This window comes from Pelophylax lessonae, assembly GCF_965119305.1.
Source record: "Pelophylax lessonae genome assembly, chromosome: 11".
In the NCBI taxonomy this organism is placed as follows: Eukaryota; Metazoa; Chordata; class Amphibia; order Anura; family Ranidae; genus Pelophylax; species Pelophylax lessonae.
In genome coordinates this window covers 188,851,562-188,872,452 of record NC_138778.1, presented here as the reverse complement: position 1 = coordinate 188,872,452, position 20,891 = coordinate 188,851,562, and the positions used below count along the sequence as shown (strand labels likewise).

At 43.3% G+C, this 20,891-nt stretch overlaps 1 protein-coding gene across 1 annotated transcript in view; it reads left to right on the top strand.

Moving 5' to 3' along the window:
* The window catches only part of MAP3K3 (mitogen-activated protein kinase kinase kinase 3), a 41,456-nt gene extending 34,490 nt beyond the window's left edge, over positions 1 to 6,966 (top strand). The window contains exons 11-16 of the mRNA XM_082271994.1: positions 1,410 to 1,601; positions 2,804 to 2,952; positions 4,818 to 4,949; positions 5,038 to 5,167; positions 5,403 to 5,580; positions 6,524 to 6,966. Coding sequence (XP_082128120.1) covers positions 1,410 to 1,601; positions 2,804 to 2,952; positions 4,818 to 4,949; positions 5,038 to 5,167; positions 5,403 to 5,580; positions 6,524 to 6,752 — 1,010 coding nt within the window. The 3' untranslated portion in view covers positions 6,753 to 6,966. The remainder of the gene's footprint in view (positions 1 to 1,409; positions 1,602 to 2,803; positions 2,953 to 4,817; positions 4,950 to 5,037; positions 5,168 to 5,402; positions 5,581 to 6,523) is intronic.
* Positions 6,967 to 20,891: the final 13,925 nt, after the last annotated feature.

The window sequence follows — 20,891 nt, the reverse complement described above, 5'->3', positions numbered from 1 at the left end:
AAGAGACTGCAGCTACTAAGCAGTATCACTCAGTGAACTGTTAACTGTATGGAGGAAACATAGCAGCTGCGCTAAGGTTTAAAAAAAGTTCATGCTCTGTCATTAAGGTAAACCTGTCATGTTGCCCTTGCTGTGTAAAGTTATCATTTTCTCCTTTAAAGCCTTCACTACTAATGCTCACCTTCCCTAGGGATCCTTGGACATTCTGATGTATCTAAGTATGTATGGAAAGTATGTGTCACTCCCTCATCCCATAATGTAGTGCTCGGTACTAGGCCTGAGCATGGTCACATGGGGAAGGGTGGAAGCTCTGACACTGAGCTTACTAAAACCATTCTACTCAGGGCTCCCATAGAGAAATGGGGCAGCAAGGTGGGCTCAATAATAATAGCAGAGGGAGCGGGCTATAAAAAGAGCCTGTTAAATTTCCCTGAACGGGCCGAATGATATGTTTAATTTAATTTAAAGTGATTGTAAAGTCTTTTTTTTTTCCCCCCTATTAAAATACCACACCTGTCATACTTACCACCTCTATGCAGTTGGTTTTGCACAGAGCAGCCCAGATCCTCCTCTTCTCAGGTCCCTCTTTGGCTCTCTTGGCTCTTCCCTCATGTTTAGTGCCCCCACAGCAAGCAGCTTGCTATGGGGTCACCCAAGCCGAGCTGCAGCTCTGTGTATCCATTCAGACAAGAAGCTGCCATTCGACCCCACCTCCTCTCTCTCCTGTTCGGCTAACTGATTTTGATTGGCAGCAGTGGGAGCCAATGGTGCGCTGCTGTGTCTCAGCCAATCAAGAGATATAGTCCTGGAAGGCGGAGGCACTCTTGGACATCGCCGGATAGAGAGGGGGCTCAGGTAAGTATGAGGGGGGCTGCTGCACACAGAAGGATTTTTATCTTAATAGAATGCAATAGAACATAGAAAAAAAAAAAAAACCTTCTGACTTTACGATCTCTTTAAAATTTGCAACAAAAGCTGGGTTTTTTCACAGACTACTTGGGTTGGTCTGTGGCCACTTGGTATAGTCATTTTGCTGCGCAGCCACCCTCTCTTGCTGCATTATGAATGGATGTGGTATACTGTGGCCTGAATGTTTTCAGTCTGAAGTCTAGAACCATGCAGAAGATGACGATCGCAGCAGTTACACAGGCAAGAATAGTAAGAGATTTAACTCTTAGGGCAGGCAGAAACATATGAAGAATACCCTTTAGCTGGTAGATCTGTATATACAGCACTCTTTCAGGTCTATTCAGTTTTGTATTTTAGGTGGTTATGGTCACTTTAAAAGCTTCATTTTTATTGACTTGTATATTGAGAAAAGCAGTTCTGCCGCAAATTCCCATCCACTCGTCTATATATGAGGTTCAATGTTTCATTTGTTTGTTTTTGTTCTTTTATTTTTCCTGCAGGCCGGAGAACGTTCCCACGAATTAGGCGACCTCAAGGCAATCTTTTCACCCTTGTGCCATCCAGCCGCTCATTAAGCACCAATGGGGAGAACCTAGGTTTAACTGTACAGTACCTAGAAAGCCGAAACCGACTGCGCAGTGCTGACAGCGAAAATACACTGAGTGTACCAGAGAGGAACATTGCCAAAAAGTGTAAGACGCCCTTCTCTAATAGGGTTATCTAAACTGTGATTGTCAACGATCATCTTGTAAAACAACCCATTCAGTTTAAGTGCCGGTTCACATTCTTGCGGCAGGCGGCGATCGCATGTAATATCGGAGCGCACTGCTCCTTCATTACATGCGATCGGCTGTGCGGTGCGAATTCAGCCATACACTTTGTATGGCTAAATTCACACTGCACCCGCACCAAAGTCGCACAGGACCCTTTTTTTTCAGCCGCATTAGGATCGGATCGCACAGTGGTTCACTTGTGCGATCCGATCCTGTGCGAACTGTAAAGATCGCACTGCGATATACGATCAAACTGGGGGTGTCGTTAACATTTCACTGACACCCCCAGCGTATCGCATATGGCAGTGTGAACTGCCAGGGGTGCGTTTGCAATGCGGGAACAGGCTGCGAATTTGCAGCCTTCCCGCATCGCATAAGTGTGACCCGGAACTAAAATCAAGTTTTAGAAATTGTTTAGTTTAGAAATGAAAAGCAAAACATTTGTGTATACATAAAAAAAAAAATACATTCTAAATACCTTTTTTCCAAATTATCACAATCCCTATGTTCTCAGCTGCATAAGAACTGGGGGAAGAGAAGCAGCAGCAGCACACTGATCCTCCCAGTGAAAGACTGTACGGGGGGTTGGCGGTCGGGGCAAGTCTGGTCATTGGAGGAGAGCACACTGATCTTCCCTGTAAAAGTCTGGGGAGTCGGGTGTCAAGACAAGTCTGAGGAGAGCAGGCTGAGTTCCCAGCACAGCTAGAGATCTGATCACGCTGTGCTTTCCTGCTTAGGGTGGTCAGTTTTAATAGGAAAGCAGAGGGACTGACAGGGATTTCACACAAAGGAAGCAATACAAAGAGAACAGGATACTTTTTCATACAAGTACATGGTACAGCAGGGACATATCCGGAATATGAAATGTTTGGTTTACATTTATTTTCGCCTTGCAGTCAAATTTGAGGACCCCCCCCCCCCTACACTTTAAGATGAGGAAGGGAAGAGATTCCTCTGTATAGCTAATCTGTCTAAAGCCAGAAAGTATGAGCAGACCATAAATGTCACCGTGTTTTTTTTTTTTTTTTTTTTTCCTAAAACTGTGTTTAAATAGATTTTTTATGCATGCAAATGTACATATACAGCCTTTTCTAATACCATTTATTTCTTCTCTTCTCCAGCTCCAAGTGCCCCCATAAACTGGCGTCGGGGGAAACTGCTGGGACAGGGAGCATTTGGTCGTGTTTACCTATGTTATGACGTAGACATAGGACGGGAACTGGCAGCTAAACAGGTTCAGTTTGATCCGGACAGCCCTGAAACTAGCAAGGTCATTAAAGTACTTTCTTGCCTTCTGTTTACTAATTTCATGTTCTGTTATTGTTCAGTCACACCAAATGCGCCTTTGAAACGCAATTTCTAAGCCGCATCTCATTGTGAGTTCAGGTGTGACTTGGAAGACATCTTTGCGACTTCATGCACAGATATCTCTGCAAGTCGCACCTGAACTTGCGAGATGTAGTGTAAGAACTACTTTCAAAACCAATTTAACCGCTTTCATTGCAGACAGAAGGGTGCATCTTGTCATGCAATTTGATAGTTTCAAATTACATGACAAGGCGCACCCTTTCATCCATAGGTGTTCATCACACAGGAAGTCATGCAGCCAACATTTAGTTTTGTGGTGTTAATGTTATTTATTTATCTGCTTATATCATGTTCTCATTCCTATAGAGAACTTGAATTTTGATTTCTTTATAAAGTAGCTGCAGTGAGTATGATGTGAATCACCCAATGATATTAGTTATTGTGTGGCAACTTGACATAAACATAATGCTCTAATGTGCGTGTAATTTAGATTTATAGACGCTGCAAGTTATGGCTTTCTGTAGTCAATTATGTTGATTCTACATCTCTGCACTAGAGACAGTCTGGCACAGTTCTCATCGTTACAGAATAGGTTTACTTTAAAACAAAACTCTAGTCTTTTCAAACACTCCCCCCCCCCACACTTTCTCTCTCTCTCTCTCTCTCTCACACACACACACACACACACACACACACACACACTATATATATATATATATATATATATATATATATATATAATATATTTTTGTCAAGGGTCTTCTGGCTAGTTCAGTGACATCACTAGTTTCTCTTCTCCGCTGGTGGTGAACGGTCCTTACTCCTGCACTCATTGGCCCTCACATATTAATGTGCGAGTACGTTACAATTCAGTAGTATTGCCCAATCTTATGGGATTATGATGATGCCCTAGGCCACAGGTGTCAAACACAAGGCCCCCCCGGCCATTTCATGTGGCCCTCGCACCTCTCCTGCAGCTGCTGCACCCCCCTTGTCTCTGCCCCCACCTTGTCTCAGTAGTCAGCAGCAGAGAGGACAGAACTCCTTGCCAGATCCTGCACTCCTCTGTGCAGCTTCAGAAAGGCTTGTCTTTGCCCCCCCCCCCTTTTTCCCAGCAGTCCACAGCAGAGAGGTGGGTAGAACTCTTCCTACAGATCCTGCACCTCTCTGTGCAGCTGCAACACCACCTTGCCCCTGCCTCCCCTGGTCTCAGCATTCAGCAGACTCTGAAAGCTGACTCCAGCCCTCCTCTGGTTCATCTCCAGACCCTGCACTTTCTTTTTCCCAGATCCACCCGCATCTTCTTCCTGGCAGCAGTACAAGGTAAGGGGGTGCATTGTGATGTAATGAAGAGTGGGTGACTCTAGACTTCTGATGGTGGGGGGGATCTTGACATCTCATGTAAGGGGCGTGGGGTGCTCTGGACATCTAATCTTACAGATATAATCATGTTGTAAAGCTCTGCGCAAACTGTTGGCGCTATATAAATTCTGTATAATAATAACCGGCCCTTTTGAGGGCAACCATAATGCTGATGCGGCCCGCGATGAAATTGAGTATGACACCCCTGCCCTAGGCCTAGGCAGTGGGCTGAAACAAATCTGAGCTCCGGGGATATGGGTTAATTGATGCCAATCGTCATTCAACCCAGAAGAAGTGCCATCTTGTGACAAAAAATAATTACTGCAGGTGATACCTTCAGACTGAAGGAAGAGTATTCAGCAAAAACGACCATTTTATTTTTGTCTTTCAATTAGCTGTTCCTTCTTGTTAGAGATCTGCTTGAACTGCTGTGTGTAATTCTTCTGTTTTCTGCGCCCTCTACAGGAGGTTAGTGCTCTGGAGTGTGAGATTCAGCTGCTGAAGAATCTCCATCACGATCGGATAGTGCAGTATTATGGCTGTTTACGGGACAAAGGGGAGAAGACCCTTACTATCTTCATGGAGTATATGCCTGGGGTAAGTTTCTAGAGCACAAGAAATGAAGAGTCAGTCATTAAATGTTTTGGTGTTTACTTTGACTTACAGTATAAATGTCATCCCTCAGGGGTCAGTGAAAGATCAGTTGAAAGCCTATGGTGCATTGACGGAGAATGTTACTCGTAGATATACGCGGCAGATCCTTGAGGGCGTGTCTTACCTACACAGCAACATGATTGTACACAGAGACATCAAAGGTATTTCTTGGGCAATTTTTTTTAATATCTTAGCACTTGCAAAGGTACAAGACATTTTCTGTTCACTTGCACTTTAGCTAACTATAGGTCATTCACTTTTGGTTGACATCAACTTTAATTGTCTTGTATTCCATTTGTAATCTAATGGGAGTTGAATTTATACTTCTTTTCTGTGTATGTGTGTCCATTTTGTGTGCTTTTTGCCTGTTTATGTATGTAACTTTTTTATTCACAGGGGCCAACATCCTACGGGACTCTGCAGGGAACGTTAAGCTGGGTGACTTTGGGGCAAGCAAACGCCTGCAGACAATCTGCATGTCAGGAACGGGAATTCGCTCAGTAACAGGGACACCGTACTGGATGAGCCCAGAAGTGATCAGTGGGGAGGGTTATGGGAGAAAAGCAGATGTCTGGTAAGTAGTGAATAGCTGGACCTGACTCCAGGTTAAAGTGATATTCAAGCCAACTATTTTTTTTGAAATAACAAACATGTCATACCTGCCCGGTGCAGCGGTTTTGCACAGGGCAGCCCTGATTTTCCTCTACTCTGATCCCCCACCGGTGCTTCTTGCCCTGCCCTCCTGTCAAGTGTCCCCAGAGCAAGCAGCTTGCAATGGGAGCACCCAAGCAGGCTTGTTCCCACGCTCTGCTCTGCACGTCCATACATACACAGCCACTGCTCAGCCCTACCCCTTCTCAGTGGCTCACTGCCTGTGATTGACAATGGCTCCTGCTGCCGTCTCAACCAATGAGGAGAGAGAGAGTCTCCAAGGAGCCAAGGCTCATGCACATCACTGGGTCATGATGGGGCTCAGGTAAGTATTAGGGGGGCTGGCTGCTGCACATAGAATGCATGAAGGTAAAAAACCCTGAGCCTGTACAACCACTTTAATTTAAAATGGGAGCAAATTTGTCCTAACTAGCCACCCCCGCCCTGTCTTGGAGACCCAACAAGTCAGGAAATCTCCCCGAATTAGGGGAAGTCCTGTCTTCCCATCTTAGACATTTGTGACTAGAGCAGAAAGATTTCTGCTCGCCTCCTGTTCTAGTGGCAGCTGTTCAATCTTGGATTGTCCCTCACTATTTGCCCTGGCGACAGTGGGCACCATAACAAATGGAGGGTGTGAACTTCAATGAGAAAGCAAGTAGCAATACTGAGTTTCACAGGAATGTTAACCCTTTTCTTTTCCATCAAAAAAAAAAATTCACTGCAGATATGTTTTAATATAATGCATTGTTGGAACCCAATATATTAATCATCAGATAAAGTGGCGTGTTTATTTTGTTGACTCTTTAAATATGACCCACCTGTTATTGTAATCTGTAATGTAACTCGATTGCCTTCCTAATATACAGGAGCTTGGGTTGCACTGTGGTGGAAATGTTGACCGAGAAACCTCCCTGGGCCGAGTATGAAGCCATGGCTGCCATTTTTAAAATCGCCACCCAGCCAACCAACCCTCAACTTCCTCCAAACACATCAGAGCAGTGCCGAGACTTTGTAAAGCGGATATTGGTGGAGGCACGGCAAAGGCCGTCAGCCGAGGAGCTGCTCCGTCACCCATTTGCCCAACTTACTTATTGATTTCCTCCAAGCGTCTCGTTTTTTCCCTTCATCAGCTTGGAGATTCTTCAGAAAGATGGACCTTTTGATGTTTAGGGAAAGCAGTGCAATCAGGACTGAAGACAATCAATCATTGCTCCACCCCTATGCTGTGTGAAGAGCGGGTTCCAGATCCAGCGTCTGGGTGGTTCCACGTCAGTGTTAGAGCATCAGAACAATGTATTCATTGGAACGATTAAAAGACTTTTGAGGTTAAATTTGGAGACATGAACAGGACGACGCAGTATGACTTAGCGATGAGTTTAAACTGCGCCAAAATCTTTTCCTCTTCCGTGACAGGTGCCTTATTACCTCTTCAGCCAGGGAGCACATAGACTGGGAGAGGCCCGATGTTAGAATGGGCTTTTCAACCAAATGTATGAAATTATACATTGCAAAGTTTAGTTCCACCCCATGGCTTGACTTCTTTACCGAATGTGTTTATTATCCACAGCTGTTTTCACATCTGCCCTTGAATGCCGGGAGTGTAAAAAAGGAAACTATTTTATTAGGCCCCTTTTAATGGCCTAATAATCCATTAATCAATGTCCAAGGCAGCTTTCCGCTCCATTTATTCTTGTACCAAGTGTGTTGCAATGATTCTGCCAGCTTTTAGAGAGGTAAGCCTAGAGTACCTGTTAATTGACTTCCGGATTGCGTTATGACACAGAGTTTGTGCTGAATCCCGCTCTGTACTGTCATTATGTTCTAGGTGTACTTTATGGTGTGTCACTCCAAGGTGCTTTATAAAAGGTATTCTGTGTTTTTCCACATGGAGGATTTGACTTTAAGCTCTAAGGCTCTAGAATTATAATTTCCATATAGAGGCCCATTTATAAAGCAGCGGTAAATTTTTACCTCAATCATACCAATGCTTTTCACAGAAAAAAATAACGTTTAGCACATTTATACATCATACAAATGTGTTCTATGTTGGGCTTGCTGCTGGACTCTAAAGCATGCAAATCCCTATTTATAATGGATGGTGAGAAAAACAAAACCGTTACATGACATTGACAGGTGATGTGACCTGGCTCACCTCCTATCACAAAGTGTTCTTTGCAGCAGCATGTAAAGAGTCTCCACACTGTCTTTTGCATTTTTGGAATGAAATGTAAATGCAGGAGCAGCCTGGAACATTATGTGAACACATGCACAAAATTCAAAGGTTTCTCTGAATGGGCAGCAGGTGGGCGGTTGTAGCTGTTCTGTGTGCCTTTCTCCTCTCTTACAGCTCCTTGGAGTGTAAATCACTGTACACATGGGGGGCGGCATCGGCCGGTTTAATAGAAACCGTTCAGCCGGCTTCTTTAGAAGGGGCATAACCAAAAAAGGTCTACCGACAGGCTCCTGTTTAGCACTCAGCCAATGGCCCTTTCCCCTGTCAGAACACATAAGAACAGCAGGGGAGATCGCTGTACTAACGTTTGATAATCGCTGTACTAACGTTTGATTGTTTGTACAGTGGCTCCAACTGGAGCTATCAGTTTTTTTTTTTTTTTTTGTTCAGCCCACTGGGTTGAAGAAAAAAAAAACCTACAGTGTGTTCTAGGCTTAATTCCCAGCAGAGCAATAAACCTGTCAGATATAAATAATAGAGATAAGCCCAAGAATTGTCATGCAGCTCCCTGGACTTAACTCAGTGTGCCTTCACTTATTACAAAGTGGCTGAATTCCTGGAATTCTGCTGTAAGGAAACATGATTGATTGCTGTAGGCTTCACAGACTGGTCTTTTTTAAATTCTTTTGCTGTCCATGGTTTTAGTCATAAGGCCCAGCATCTTCACAGTGCACCCCAATGCAGAATAGTGAGCTGTAGTGTACTGCAACACAAATGCATTGGAGTTCTCAGATGGAGGAGAGGACAGTTAGGCCCCTTTTACACAGGCGCACCACCCGACAGAGTCCGTTCTGGTCAGCGGAGGATCGATCCACTGATCCCGGCTGAGCAGGCGGATGACGGCTCCGTCTCCGCTCTGTGTGCAGAGACAGAGCTGTCAGATCCCCGCTGTCCTCTATGGGGAGATCGGATGAGAACGGACTGCCTGTCCGTTCTCATCAGATCCGATCCTCCAGACGGATGGAAAATAGGGTTTCCATCCGTCCAGGTTTCATGGACAGGATCGGATCGAGTAGCAGCGGGTGTTAGCGGAGATGTCTCCGCTGACACCCCCGACCCCATAAGGATGCATGGAGTATCTGATCAGGTCCACCTGAAAAACTGACAGGCGGATCGGATCTCCCGTGTGAAAGGAGCCTTAGGTTCTTCTTCTATTACTCTATTCACAGAGCTCTAACATGAGGATCTCTATCTAGCCATGTGACTGTCCTTTTTCAATCTCATTGGACTAAACTAAAACATTTTTTAATATGGATCCTTATGCTAATTTATTAGATAGTAGGGAGATTCCTGTTCTCGTGACACCCTCAAAAGCTGTTGTGAACTGAACTTTCTGTTTTTCCTCTCTGGGATTCAATCTCCATATATCCTTATGGAAATTTCCAGTAGAAGCTAGTCACACCATCAATGGCCCCTTGTGGATTCTCCCAAGAAACTGGTTCAGTTCACAGTGATGGCACAGGTAGGAAATGAGGGGGGATATCCTTAGTAGAGTGCCCTCCAATACACCTTGTATTATCTGCGTTTGCACAAGGTTTCATTTTTTAAATGCAAATGAACATCTGATGTAAAAATACATAAGCAGATGTTCCCTTCAGTGAAGTTCACAGCAGATTCATAGAGAGGTGAGGCCAGGCTTGTCCTTTCCAGGGCAACTCAAGATTTACTGTCTGTACCTCCTAGCTGCTTTGACATGCAGTTTCACCGTAAGTAAAGGCCCGTACACACGTACCGATTGTCGGCCGTAAATATTCGGCCAACGTCCGATTGGCCGATTGTCGGCTTGTTAGTATGATGCTTTCCCGACAACCGACTGCGACTTTTCGGCCAAACAAAATCTGGTCTGCATGCTATAAAATTTTTGTTGCCCAACACCAGAACGGCCGATTGTTCGTCAGTCAGTACAGATTTCGGCCGACAAAAGCCAGATGAGCAAGACTGGGCATGCTCAGAGAAGAAAAAACACACGGAAAGTTAACCATCACATGACATTACTTCTGCAGTTGGTTGTTGTTGGCCGACAAAATTCGTGTGCAGTCTTGAGCAGTTTTCAACCAACACAACAACACTGGACAAAAGACGGCCGATCGTTCGGGAGACAATCGGTGCGTGTGTACGGGGCTTTACTCTGGATTATTCGTCTTTATGCTATGCCCAGGATTAGGACACGTTCAGATTTAATGTTATTTATACTATGGGTTCTAAAACCATATAAAATATGGTTTATTTGAAATCCATCACCAGCAATTGCTTGAGCAGTCAGAATGTAGTGACCAAATGCCCCAAAGCTTGCACAGCCAACATGTGTTGGTTAATTTGGCTGTAACTTTAAAGGATAAGTTAATCTTTAAAATAAAAATATTAATGCACATTTTTTTGCTGGTAAAAACAATGTGCATTTATTATTTTTTTTCTCTAAGGAGCCTGCAGAGCATTGCACTCGCAATCAGCAGATCATTGGTGCAATCTCCGGTTTCTGCAGATTCTCAGCATAGCTGTCTGCTCGTACCTGAGAGAAGATAGTAGGAGAATAAATGCACGACAAGGACGCACATCAGCGCCCTTGCAGTTAATTGAGAAGTACAAGTCGCAATGGCTGGTGGTACTTGTAGGCATTCATTCACAGGAAACTGTGAATGAATGACGCAGTTGTGGGGGCGGAGCTCTGCACGGCCGCACTGGTTTCAAATTGTGACAGCGGGTGCTGGGAGAGGATCCCCTGCTGTCTGTTGAGGGGACTGCAGATGTTTTAAACCAGGTGGAACATGTAAAGTGTTCCAAAGGTGAACTTATCCTTTAATTTATCCACCAAATTTTTCATGTATACAGTTTTTGTATTTACCAATTACAGTATTAAACAGGTGAAGCGTTGCCATCTTCAGGCTTCAGTGCCTTCTGCCAGCTGTAGGCTTATTTTGTGAATGAAGCCTCCAGCCTGCATGTTTTTTATAAAATCAAGCCTACTCTTATTAGGATTGGTCGCTTGTGGGCATCCAGTCTTACAACTTGGTCTAACAGGTAACAGTTGCTTATAGTTTCGCTGCTACCTGTCAAGAGATGAAGGTTACTCTCCTCACTGGGCATTGTGCAGGGGATGAAAGCCTACGGGGCATGATTGCAGGAAGGGATTATTGCGTATCCCTTTGTATGACCCATGTGCTGTCAGCATTCATGCTTGGTCAGGTATGAGCTGTGTTCAGCCCCTAGCGACAAAGGCAACACATTGGTTCTCCTCTAGCCAATCAGAATCCAGCTTTCCTTTATTACAATGCAGGCTAGCTCTCCCTATCCTCCCTCTGCTTGAAGCAAACAGTGTTCACGTTGTCCGATGATTTCCTGTCTTACACCAGCAGCATTAGCCAAGTCCCCCAGTTCCTGTTCCCCATTTAGGAGGGCACCGTATATGCTGTGAGCTGAAAAATGTGGCACAGACCTTCGCTGCGTTCCATGCAAATGTGAAAACTCTTCAGTTAGAAGCTAAATACAGTTTGCTGCTCATTTGAATGTTTTTGGGGTTTTTTTTGTATTTTGTCCCAAAAACGTAACGCGAACCTGTCACTTTATAACAAACCTAACAGTATTAAAGAAAATCATGACTTTTGACTTTGGTTTGCAGTAAGGCAATGGAGATTTTGCAACGCCTGGTGGCTCTGGGCACATAGAGCCGGCCTGAGTGAGGTCCCTCAGAGTGGTAAAGGAAGTCAGCGATGTTGTGTGGAACCGTATGACTGCCAAAACGTGGCTCCCTGGCAGAGAATGGGTTACAAGCTGGTGCAACTGTTAAATGAATATATATTATGTTCCTTCATGTGGAGGGAACCTGTGCCAAAGGGAATATCCTATTTACTGTATAAATCTCTATAAATATATATATATATATATACTGACTTGGGGCTTGCAGTGCAGAGCCCTCACATTGTATCCAGTTTTTATTTGTTTTTATTTACAATAAAATGGTCATTTATATTAATATAAACCAGTGTTGTGCATTGCCCAATGTTTCCTGATGTAAATGTTTGACTTATTGATGTACAGGAACAGCCCTGATCTGATTACACTGTATTGGAATCGGGTTGGATGATATTTAGTTTGCGAACGCACTGTGTATCCTTAACCATGTTCATGTTTTTACCCCTAAAAATGCTGTTTTCACCTTTTCTTGATGCTTTGGTACATTTCAGCGCTGTTGATTTCCTGCAGCCGCTTCCTGTCAAGATGCACTCCAGGGCAGTGGAAGCTGGTGCTAAAAGTTTTTTTTTTTATGGGGGGGGGGGGCGGGCAACAAACCCCTCCAGGCACGCACACTCACCAGAAGACAAGAACTCAGGAGCCGGAAGAGACTCGATGAAGAATATTGATTTGCTAAAATCAAAAGTGGGAGGGTTCAGGGCACAGTGCTCTGTTCCCCGAGGACAACCTAAAACAAGCCAATTAGAGGCTCTTATCACATGCTTGTCAAAAATTGACGGACCTAATGGACACCCATTAGTCCGGCGCCTTGCACAGCGCACACACATAAAACAATTTATTTTTAAATCAATGATATTTGATATATTTTTTAACATCTTAAAGTAGCTTTCTTGTTTGGCAAACGTTATCGTTTCTACAAACTAAGGTAAATATTTAATTTTTTTTTTTTTTTCTACTAGTAATGGCAGCAATCTGCAATTTTTAGTGGGACTGCGACATTGCAGCGGACAGATCGGACATTTAGGTGACACTTTTGGAGAGACCAGTGACATAACTATAGTGATCAGTGCTAAAGATATGCACGGTTACTGTACTAATGACACTGGCAGGGAAGGGGTTAACACCAGGGGCTATCAAAGGGTTAAATTTGTGCCTAGGGGTTGCTTTCTAACTGTGTGGGTGTTAAAATCACTGGATGAACACAGACCTGTGTTCCTAAATAGGAGGATCCCTGTCTTTATCACTGACAGAACAGCGGTCTTCAGTGTTTACATCGGCAGACTGTTTTTCTGTCTCTATGGGGAGTGATCACAGCCAATCAGCGATTGTGTGTGCCTCCGGGGGGGTTTGCGCTCCTAATATCAGCTACACAAAGCGACGTATAGGTACCTCATTTTGTGTAACAGAGCCGACCTGCCACAGTATAACTACGGCGTCTGGTCGGCAAGTGGTTAATCTGTCTAGTCAGGAGTAAGGACCAAGGCTCCCAGCTGGGATCTCTGGTCCTAGCAATTTCTTTTTCTCCTTCTTCCTTGCATCTTTTTTGGGTTTTTTTTTTTTCCTTGGGAGATATACAATCAACTGCAGGGCTGAGTCGCAGCGGTCCCTTAGCCGACAGCTCCCCTTCTTCGGTGGTGAGGAGTTCTGTCTGGAGTGTTGCCCTGTTCCATGCAAGGCTAAGTACAGTTTCCCCCCCCCCCCCACTCCCTTTTTGGTGGTTTTGGGGTGGATGTAGGTAACCTTCAGGGATGGTTGGACCTGCCTGGTACCCTCTTCCTATCTTAAAATCCCTCAGTGAGCTGGGCTTCCCCCGCTCCCTTTCCCCCCCTGCCTGGACCTGGAGTCTGGTGAGGGTCCCAGGGCAGAGGATACAGTGGAAATGCCTGGAGCCGCTATCCCCACTCTGTAAGGCTCCTGGGATAGTGTGTGTGTCCTGCCCTGGTAGTCTGGAGGGGTCCCAGAGTAGGCAATGTTTGTGTTGCCTGATTATGTCACTGCAGCCTTTTTCCCTTAGTCCTGGAGATGACCGAAGCCTCGTGGCGATGCTGAAGCTCCTCCTCATCTTCAGTTACCTCCTACTGTGCCCGGGACATATGAAAAGGGATTTCGTCCATGGTGTTGCTGGGTCCGAATTCTCGGCGCTCCTCCGGTCAGTAGGATGAGTCCTTGGGGGTCCCTGTTATCTCTTCTCTATGCTGATGGGTACACTGAGCTTTGATGGAATCCTTTTAGTGGTGCCAAAATATTTTGTACTGCAAGGTCTTCCTTTCCTTATTGAGCCTCAGGGTCACCTCTCCCCCACTGACCCCCTCATGGAGGTGGCAGGTCCCTTGGAACCCTAGCTTCCCATGGTTGCACTAACTGCGGTCCTGCAGTCTTTAGTGTCCCAGGTGGATGTGGCGTGTGGGCAAAGGCCCAGGAGGAAGCGTCCCCTGCCTTCCTCTGCTCAGTCTCTCATCTGATTCTGAGCCTGATGCCGCCGTGGATGCGACCCATCCAGGGGGGCATAATATCCCACCCCAGATCCATCTGCTAGTATGGTTGATTCCTCGATGGTCGCAGCAGCGAATGGAAAAAGCACTTATCACTGCAGTGCGTGAGACTTTAAAAATGGAGAATGCGGCTGATGTAGCCATGTGTTTTCTTATGTGCCTTATTTTTAACAGGAGTTTTGTGGCGAGGTCACGGTTTCCTCTGATAGACTCTGCAGACGTCCAAGGTCCATGGTAAGGCCATTATTATCCTCGACCCATGCTTTCTACGCGGTTCCGGTGTAGGATCAAGGGCGAGGATCTTCCAATCATTCTGGTGGCCTTAAATGTCTCTTGGGGGCTTCCTCTCTGAGAAGACCAGTTGTCCCAAGGGCTGATCTACCATCCTGCTTTACAGTCGCTGGTTTTAATGGCTTAGCCAGGTACTGAGGGATAGAGGTTTGTCTGGATCAGTGATCCCTCCTATGGTGAAGGCGAGGAAGTCCCTTTCCAGCAAGATATACCATCGTAAGTGGAAAGCGTACGCTTCTTGGTATGAGTCGATTGGTGCTCATCCTCGATCCTTTACTGTGGTTCGGATCTTAAACTTTCTTTAACAAGGCATTGATCAGAAGTTGGCTTTGAGTACCATCAGGTGTCTGCCTTGGCGATCTTCTTTCAGTGACCCCTAGCCACACACTCTTTAATATTTAGATTTTATTTAGGGGGTTCGACATGTGGGATTTAAATTTATTGCTTTTGGTTCTCAAGAAACCTCCATTTGAGCATATTCAGGAGATTCCCTTGCCTACGTTGCCCCAGAAGGTGGCATTCTTGTTGCTATTGCCATGGCTCACAGGGTTTCGGAGTTGGTATTATCTTGTCGCAGTCCCTATTTGATGGTCCATAAAGTGGTTCTTCATCCCTGTCAATCATTCCTGCCCAAAGTTTTACCATTTTATTGAGGACATTGTGTTGCCTTCCTTGTGTCCCAAGCCGGCTCATCCCAAGGAATTTGCTTTGCATACCTTGGATGTGGTTCATGCGATTCGGGTGTATCTGGCAGCTACTGAGTGCTTTTCAGAAGTCAGACTTGCTTTTTGTGGTTACAGACGAACCAAGGAAAGGGCTGGTCCCTTCTTCGGCTACAATCTCCAGATGGATCAGAAAGACAGTAACTCAGGCCTGTTCTATTAAAGGTCAGGTTCCTCCTTTCCCTGTCACGGCGCATTCTGCTCGGGCGCCAGAGTACCTCTTGAGCCTTCCATCATCAGGCATCAATATCGCAAGTTTGCAAGGCAGCCACTTGGTCGTCGGTGCATATGTTTAAGAAATTATACAAAGTAGATACTTTAGCATCTGGGGATGCTTCTTTTGGCTGCAACGTTTTGCAGGCTGCTGTTTAAGAGGGCTTGTTCCCTCTTGAGGGGTGTTTTTCTTGAAATGTTTTATTTTTCAGATGGGGCTCCTGTGACCTGGTTAGGGCTCTTGGGTTATTTTCTCCATCCCTCATTTTTCTTTTGGCACTGCTTTTGGACGTCCCAGTAGTTATGATCTATGGAGCAATGTGTCTGTCGAACAAAAGAAAATGGGATTTTTGTACTTCACGTGAAATCTATTTCTCTAAGTTCGACGGACACAGCACCCACCCCTCAATGGAGTTGTGATACTTCTAGTACTGCTTGCTACTAAACTGATTACCTAGAGCAGAGAGGGAGGTTATATACCAGCTGAGGACGGCCGATCAGCATAGCCAGGTGTCTTTTGTTCTGCCTAGTCCAACTCCTGGAGGAGGCAATATAACCCACTAGTTATGATTAATGGTGCGCTGTGTCCCTCGATCAACTTAGAGAAATGGATTTTACGGTAAGTACAAAAATCCCATTTTATTTTGTTGCGCTGCTAGCAAAATAGTGCAAATTATACATACACCCTAAGAATGAATACAAAACAGTTGCAGCGCTCAAATTAAATTAAACATAGTGAAAAAGTCCAATGTGAATCAAAAAAAGTATATAAATTAAATAAAAGAAAAAGTGTCCCAGTGTAAAGAACAAAAAATTAATATTGTCACTCGTGAACGTTGTTCTCACCTTATAGACAAAGTGCACTCACCAGAGCTAGTTGCTGTCCAAATTATAAGGCAGCAATAACGCATGTAGATACTGGTGTTCGGGTCCTTTTCCTGAAGAGCGAAATTAGCCAATGTAGAGAGTCTCCTCGTGTGGATCTGTAGCATCAATTAAGCTTATTTGGAGATCCAAATAAAGAATATAGAGATACTCATAGTCACACTTGTATAAAGTACTCGAAACCCATACTTGAGTAATAGTGCAATTGCTCGATCAAAAAGGGACTTGAGTAGAAGTGGAAGTGCTCTATCAAAAATTGACTTGAGTAGAAGTACTAAAGTATTCAACATTTTTTGTACTTAAATATTGCAAGTAGTTTTTTTTTTTTTTTTTTTAATTTTGCTACTCAGTACTGAAAGTAAAAGTACCAGTAGTTTAAAAAAAAATTGCTACTCAAGTACTGAAAGTAAAAGCACAAGTACTGTTATGTAGTTATTAAAGAAAGAAATCAAAAGTTTGAACATCATATTGTTTTTTTATATTTCAAATGATTAACCTAAAGGACAATCACAATTCCTTTGGCTGTAACTTTTTGTAAACAAAAACAGATAAAGTATGTCCCTCCCTTTCCCCTTTAAAGCATCTCTCCTTCTCTTCCCTGCATGTTTTTTTTTTCTCCACCGCTTATTGGTGCGCAAAATCATATATAAACCAATGTGATATACAACAATATATTCCAATAATGAAATAAAGGAAGAGTGTATGAAATCAAAGTTAATAAAAAGTCCATATATATAATGCCATAATACCATATATATGTGACAAAACAAGGTGAATATATTTTCAGAGGTGCAGGAATAAGACAGGTGCTATTCCAAATAATAGGTGTAGACTCCCACCACCTTGTGGATTTCCCCCTTACCCGGCGGATGAAGGTAAGTGCAAAATAATATCCAAATAGTCTCTTCCAGTGAAACAAAACTGCAAAACCTGTGCTCTCAACTTCCAGTGAAAAAAGCAAAATCAGCCTCTTACCAGAAAAAAGGTCTATGTACGCTTGTGACTCTCCTTGGTTGGGGGAGATTCTCTTTCCCCTTAACAGCAGATATGTAGACCATTTTATTTACACATACAGTAACATTTATTTTCGTATGCGCTGATTTACACATGACATTATACACATTTTTTTGAACTTCATGAAACCTGCCATCTACTGTTCTGACAGTGGTAATTTTTATAATTGTAACGAGTAACTATGCAGCACAAAAAAAAAAAAATATCGGAGTAGAAGTATTGAAATCATCGAAAAAATGTAGTGAAGTAAAAGTGGAAGTAGTAAAAAATTATACTCCAGGAAAGTACAGATACCGCCTTTCGGTACTTAAGTACAGTAGTGAAGTAGTTCTACTTAGTTACTATACATCTCTGCTCATAGTGTAGCAATCAATACAAAAAAATATTTTAATAAAAAATGCAAAATGGGTAAAATGACACAGACAAATCGCAGTATAAAACCAATGGAAAGAGGTCCAACCAAATGAAAAAGGCAAAGCTGTATCTAGTCACTTACATCAGAAGCCACCACCTCAGATATTAAAGTGGTGGCTGGACCTCAGGCGTGTCTCAATAGCTCTATGGCCATTTTGCATCACACGCATCATCAGGAGCATTACCCTGAAGCAATTTGTGATTTAGAATTTTTTATTAAAATTTTTTTTGTTTTGATTGCTATACTAGCTGGGGTTTTTTTTACTGTGGGAAAAGTGCTTGTAGTACAGGAAAGCATGGATTGGTTCCCCTGCTTTGCAGAGACACAAGATCCATGCCCTTTCTACTGACAGAACAGCAATCTGCCTTTGTTGCAGTTCTCCCTCTATACTGAAGGATTGGCGGGTGCCAGCAGACATCAAGTCCCCGTGTATAATCACAGTGAGAGCAGAACGCCGCCGGTGCGCGCCCCAGACCCTGGAAGTTGAATAGGTTAAAAAAAGACACAAGTCCATCTGGCTCAACCAAAAAAAAAAACGGTATAGAAAACCTACCCATGCAATCCCATATACACAATCCTATACCTGCAGTTGATCCAGAGGAAGGCAAAAAAACCCCAGCAAAGCATGATCCAATTTGCTACAGCAGGGGGAAAAATTCCTTCCTGATCCCCCGAGAGGCAATCAGATATTCCCTAGATCAACTTTACCTATAAATATTAGTAGCCATTTATATTGATGAAAAAAGTTTTTGGTGCGCTCTGCAGCTCACAAACATTTATTAGCGTACTTTTTTCACAGCCATTTATATTATTTACATCCTAGGAAAGAATCCAGGCCTTTTTAAAGAAATCTAGTGAGCTGTCCAGAACCACCTCTGAAGGGAGTTTATTCCACATTTTCACAGCTCTTACGGTGAAGAAACCTTTCCGTATTTGGAGACTAAATCTGTTTTCCTCTAGACGTAAAGAGTGCACCCTTGTCCTCTGTGTTGACCTTAAAGTGAATAACTAAACACCAAGTTCACTATATGGACCCCTTATGTATTTTTAAATGTTGATCATTTCCCCCCTTAATCTCTTCTCAAGAGAGAATAAATTCAGCTCCTCTAATCTTTTCTCATAGCTGAGCTCCTCCATGCCTCTTATCAGTTTGGTTGCCCTTCTCTGCACTTTCTCCAGTTCCCTGATATCCTTTTTAAGAACTGGTGCCCAAAACTGAACTGCATATTCCAGATGAGGTCTTACTAATGATTTGTACAGGGGTAAAATGATATCTCTCTCTCTCTCTCTCTGGAGTCCATGCCTCTGTTAATACAAGAAAGGACTTTGCTTGCTTTGGAAACCGCAGCTTGGCATTGCATGCTATTATTAAGCTTATGATATACCAGAACACCCAGATCCTTCTCTGCTATGGATTCCCCCAGTTCCACTCCCCCTAGTATGTATGATGCATGCATATTCTTAGCCCCCAAGTGCATAACTTTACATTTATCACCATTAAACCTCATTTGCCACATAGTTGCCCAAAGTGCATTGAGATCAGCTTGTAAGTTGGAGACATCCTGTAAAGAAGTTATTCCACTGCAAAGCTTGGTGTCATCTGCAAAGACTGAAATGGTGCTTTTAATCCCAGACCCTATATCATTTCTAAAGATATTAAAACGTAAGGGTCCCAACACTGAACCTTGGGTTACACCACTTATAACCTTAGACCATTCGGAGTGAGAATCATTAACCACTACTCTCTGAATTCTGAATCTTTTAGCCAATTTTCTATTCATTTACAAACTGATTTTTCCAAGCCTGTAAACTTTACCTTACACATTAGCCGTGTGTGGGGAACTGTGTCAAACGATTTTGCAAAATCCAAGTATACTACGTGAACAGCCACCCCTCAGTCCAAGGTTTTACTTACCTCCTCATAAAAAGAAATCTGGTTTGTTTGACAATTTCTGTCTTTCATAAATCCATGCTGTAAAAAATTTTTTTCCAGCAAGAACTCATCTGTGTGGACTTTTATTAACCACTTTACAACCGGAGGATTTTGCTGTCTTCCGTCCAGACCACTTTTTGTGCTTCGGCACTGTGCGACTTTAACTGACAATTGTGCGGTCATGCAATGTGGTACCCAAACGAAATTTACGTCCTTTTTTTCCCACAAACAGAGCTTTCTTTTGGTGGTATTTGATCACCTCTGCGCTTTTTATTTTTTGCGATATTAATAAAAAAAGAGCGAAAATTTTGCAAAAAAATGACATTTTCAACTTTGTCTTTTAAAAAATATCCAATATACTCAATTTATGTCATTTTTTTTGGCCAAAATATATTTAGCTACATGTCTTTGACAAAAAAAAATTCAATGAGCGTATTTTTATTGGTTTGCGCAAAAGTTATAGCGTCTACAAACTATGGTGTAAATACTGAAATTTTACGCAGCTTTAATTTCTGACTGCCTATCTCAATTCATGAAGTGCTAAAATGGCAGGGCAGTACAAGACCCCCCCAAATTACCACTTTTTGGAAAGTAGACATCCTAAGGAATGTTCTGAGAGGCATGTTGAGCTCATTGAATATTTAATTTTTTTGTCACAGGTGTTTGAAAAATGAATAAAAAAAAAAATTTTTTTTTTTTTTAACACAAAGTTGTCACTAAAAGATAAATTTCTCACACATGCCATGGGTATATGTGTAATTACACCCCAAAATATATTCTGCTGCTTCTCCTGAGTACAGGGATACCACATATGTGAGACTTTTTGGGAGCCTAGCTGTGTACGGGACCCCGAAAATCAATCTCCATCTTTAGGTTTTCTAATGGCGTAAATTTTTGATTTTACTCCTCACTACCCAACACTGTGACAGGGAAGTGAAGGGGTTAAACTGGGGGAGATCAAGGGGTTAAACCTTTATAGAGGATAGATGGCGGGTGGCCTAAACCTATTCGGGCCTAGCGCAAGCGCAAATTAGGGTCACCAGTGACACTAAATACAGTGATCAGTAGTTATCTGATATACTGTATATATTAGTGCACTGTTTTATATGGAGTGAAGGGGTTAACTGGGGAAGATCAAGCGGTTAAAAGTTTATTAGGGAATAGGTGGCGGGTGCCCTAACCCTATATGGGCTTAGCGCAAGCGCAAATTAGGGTCACTAGTGACACTAAATACAGTGATCAGTATTTACCTATATACTGTATTTAGTGCACAAAGTAATAGGTAGTGAAGGGGTTAACTGGGGCTGATCAAGGGGTAAAAACTTTATTAGGGGATAGGTGGCGGG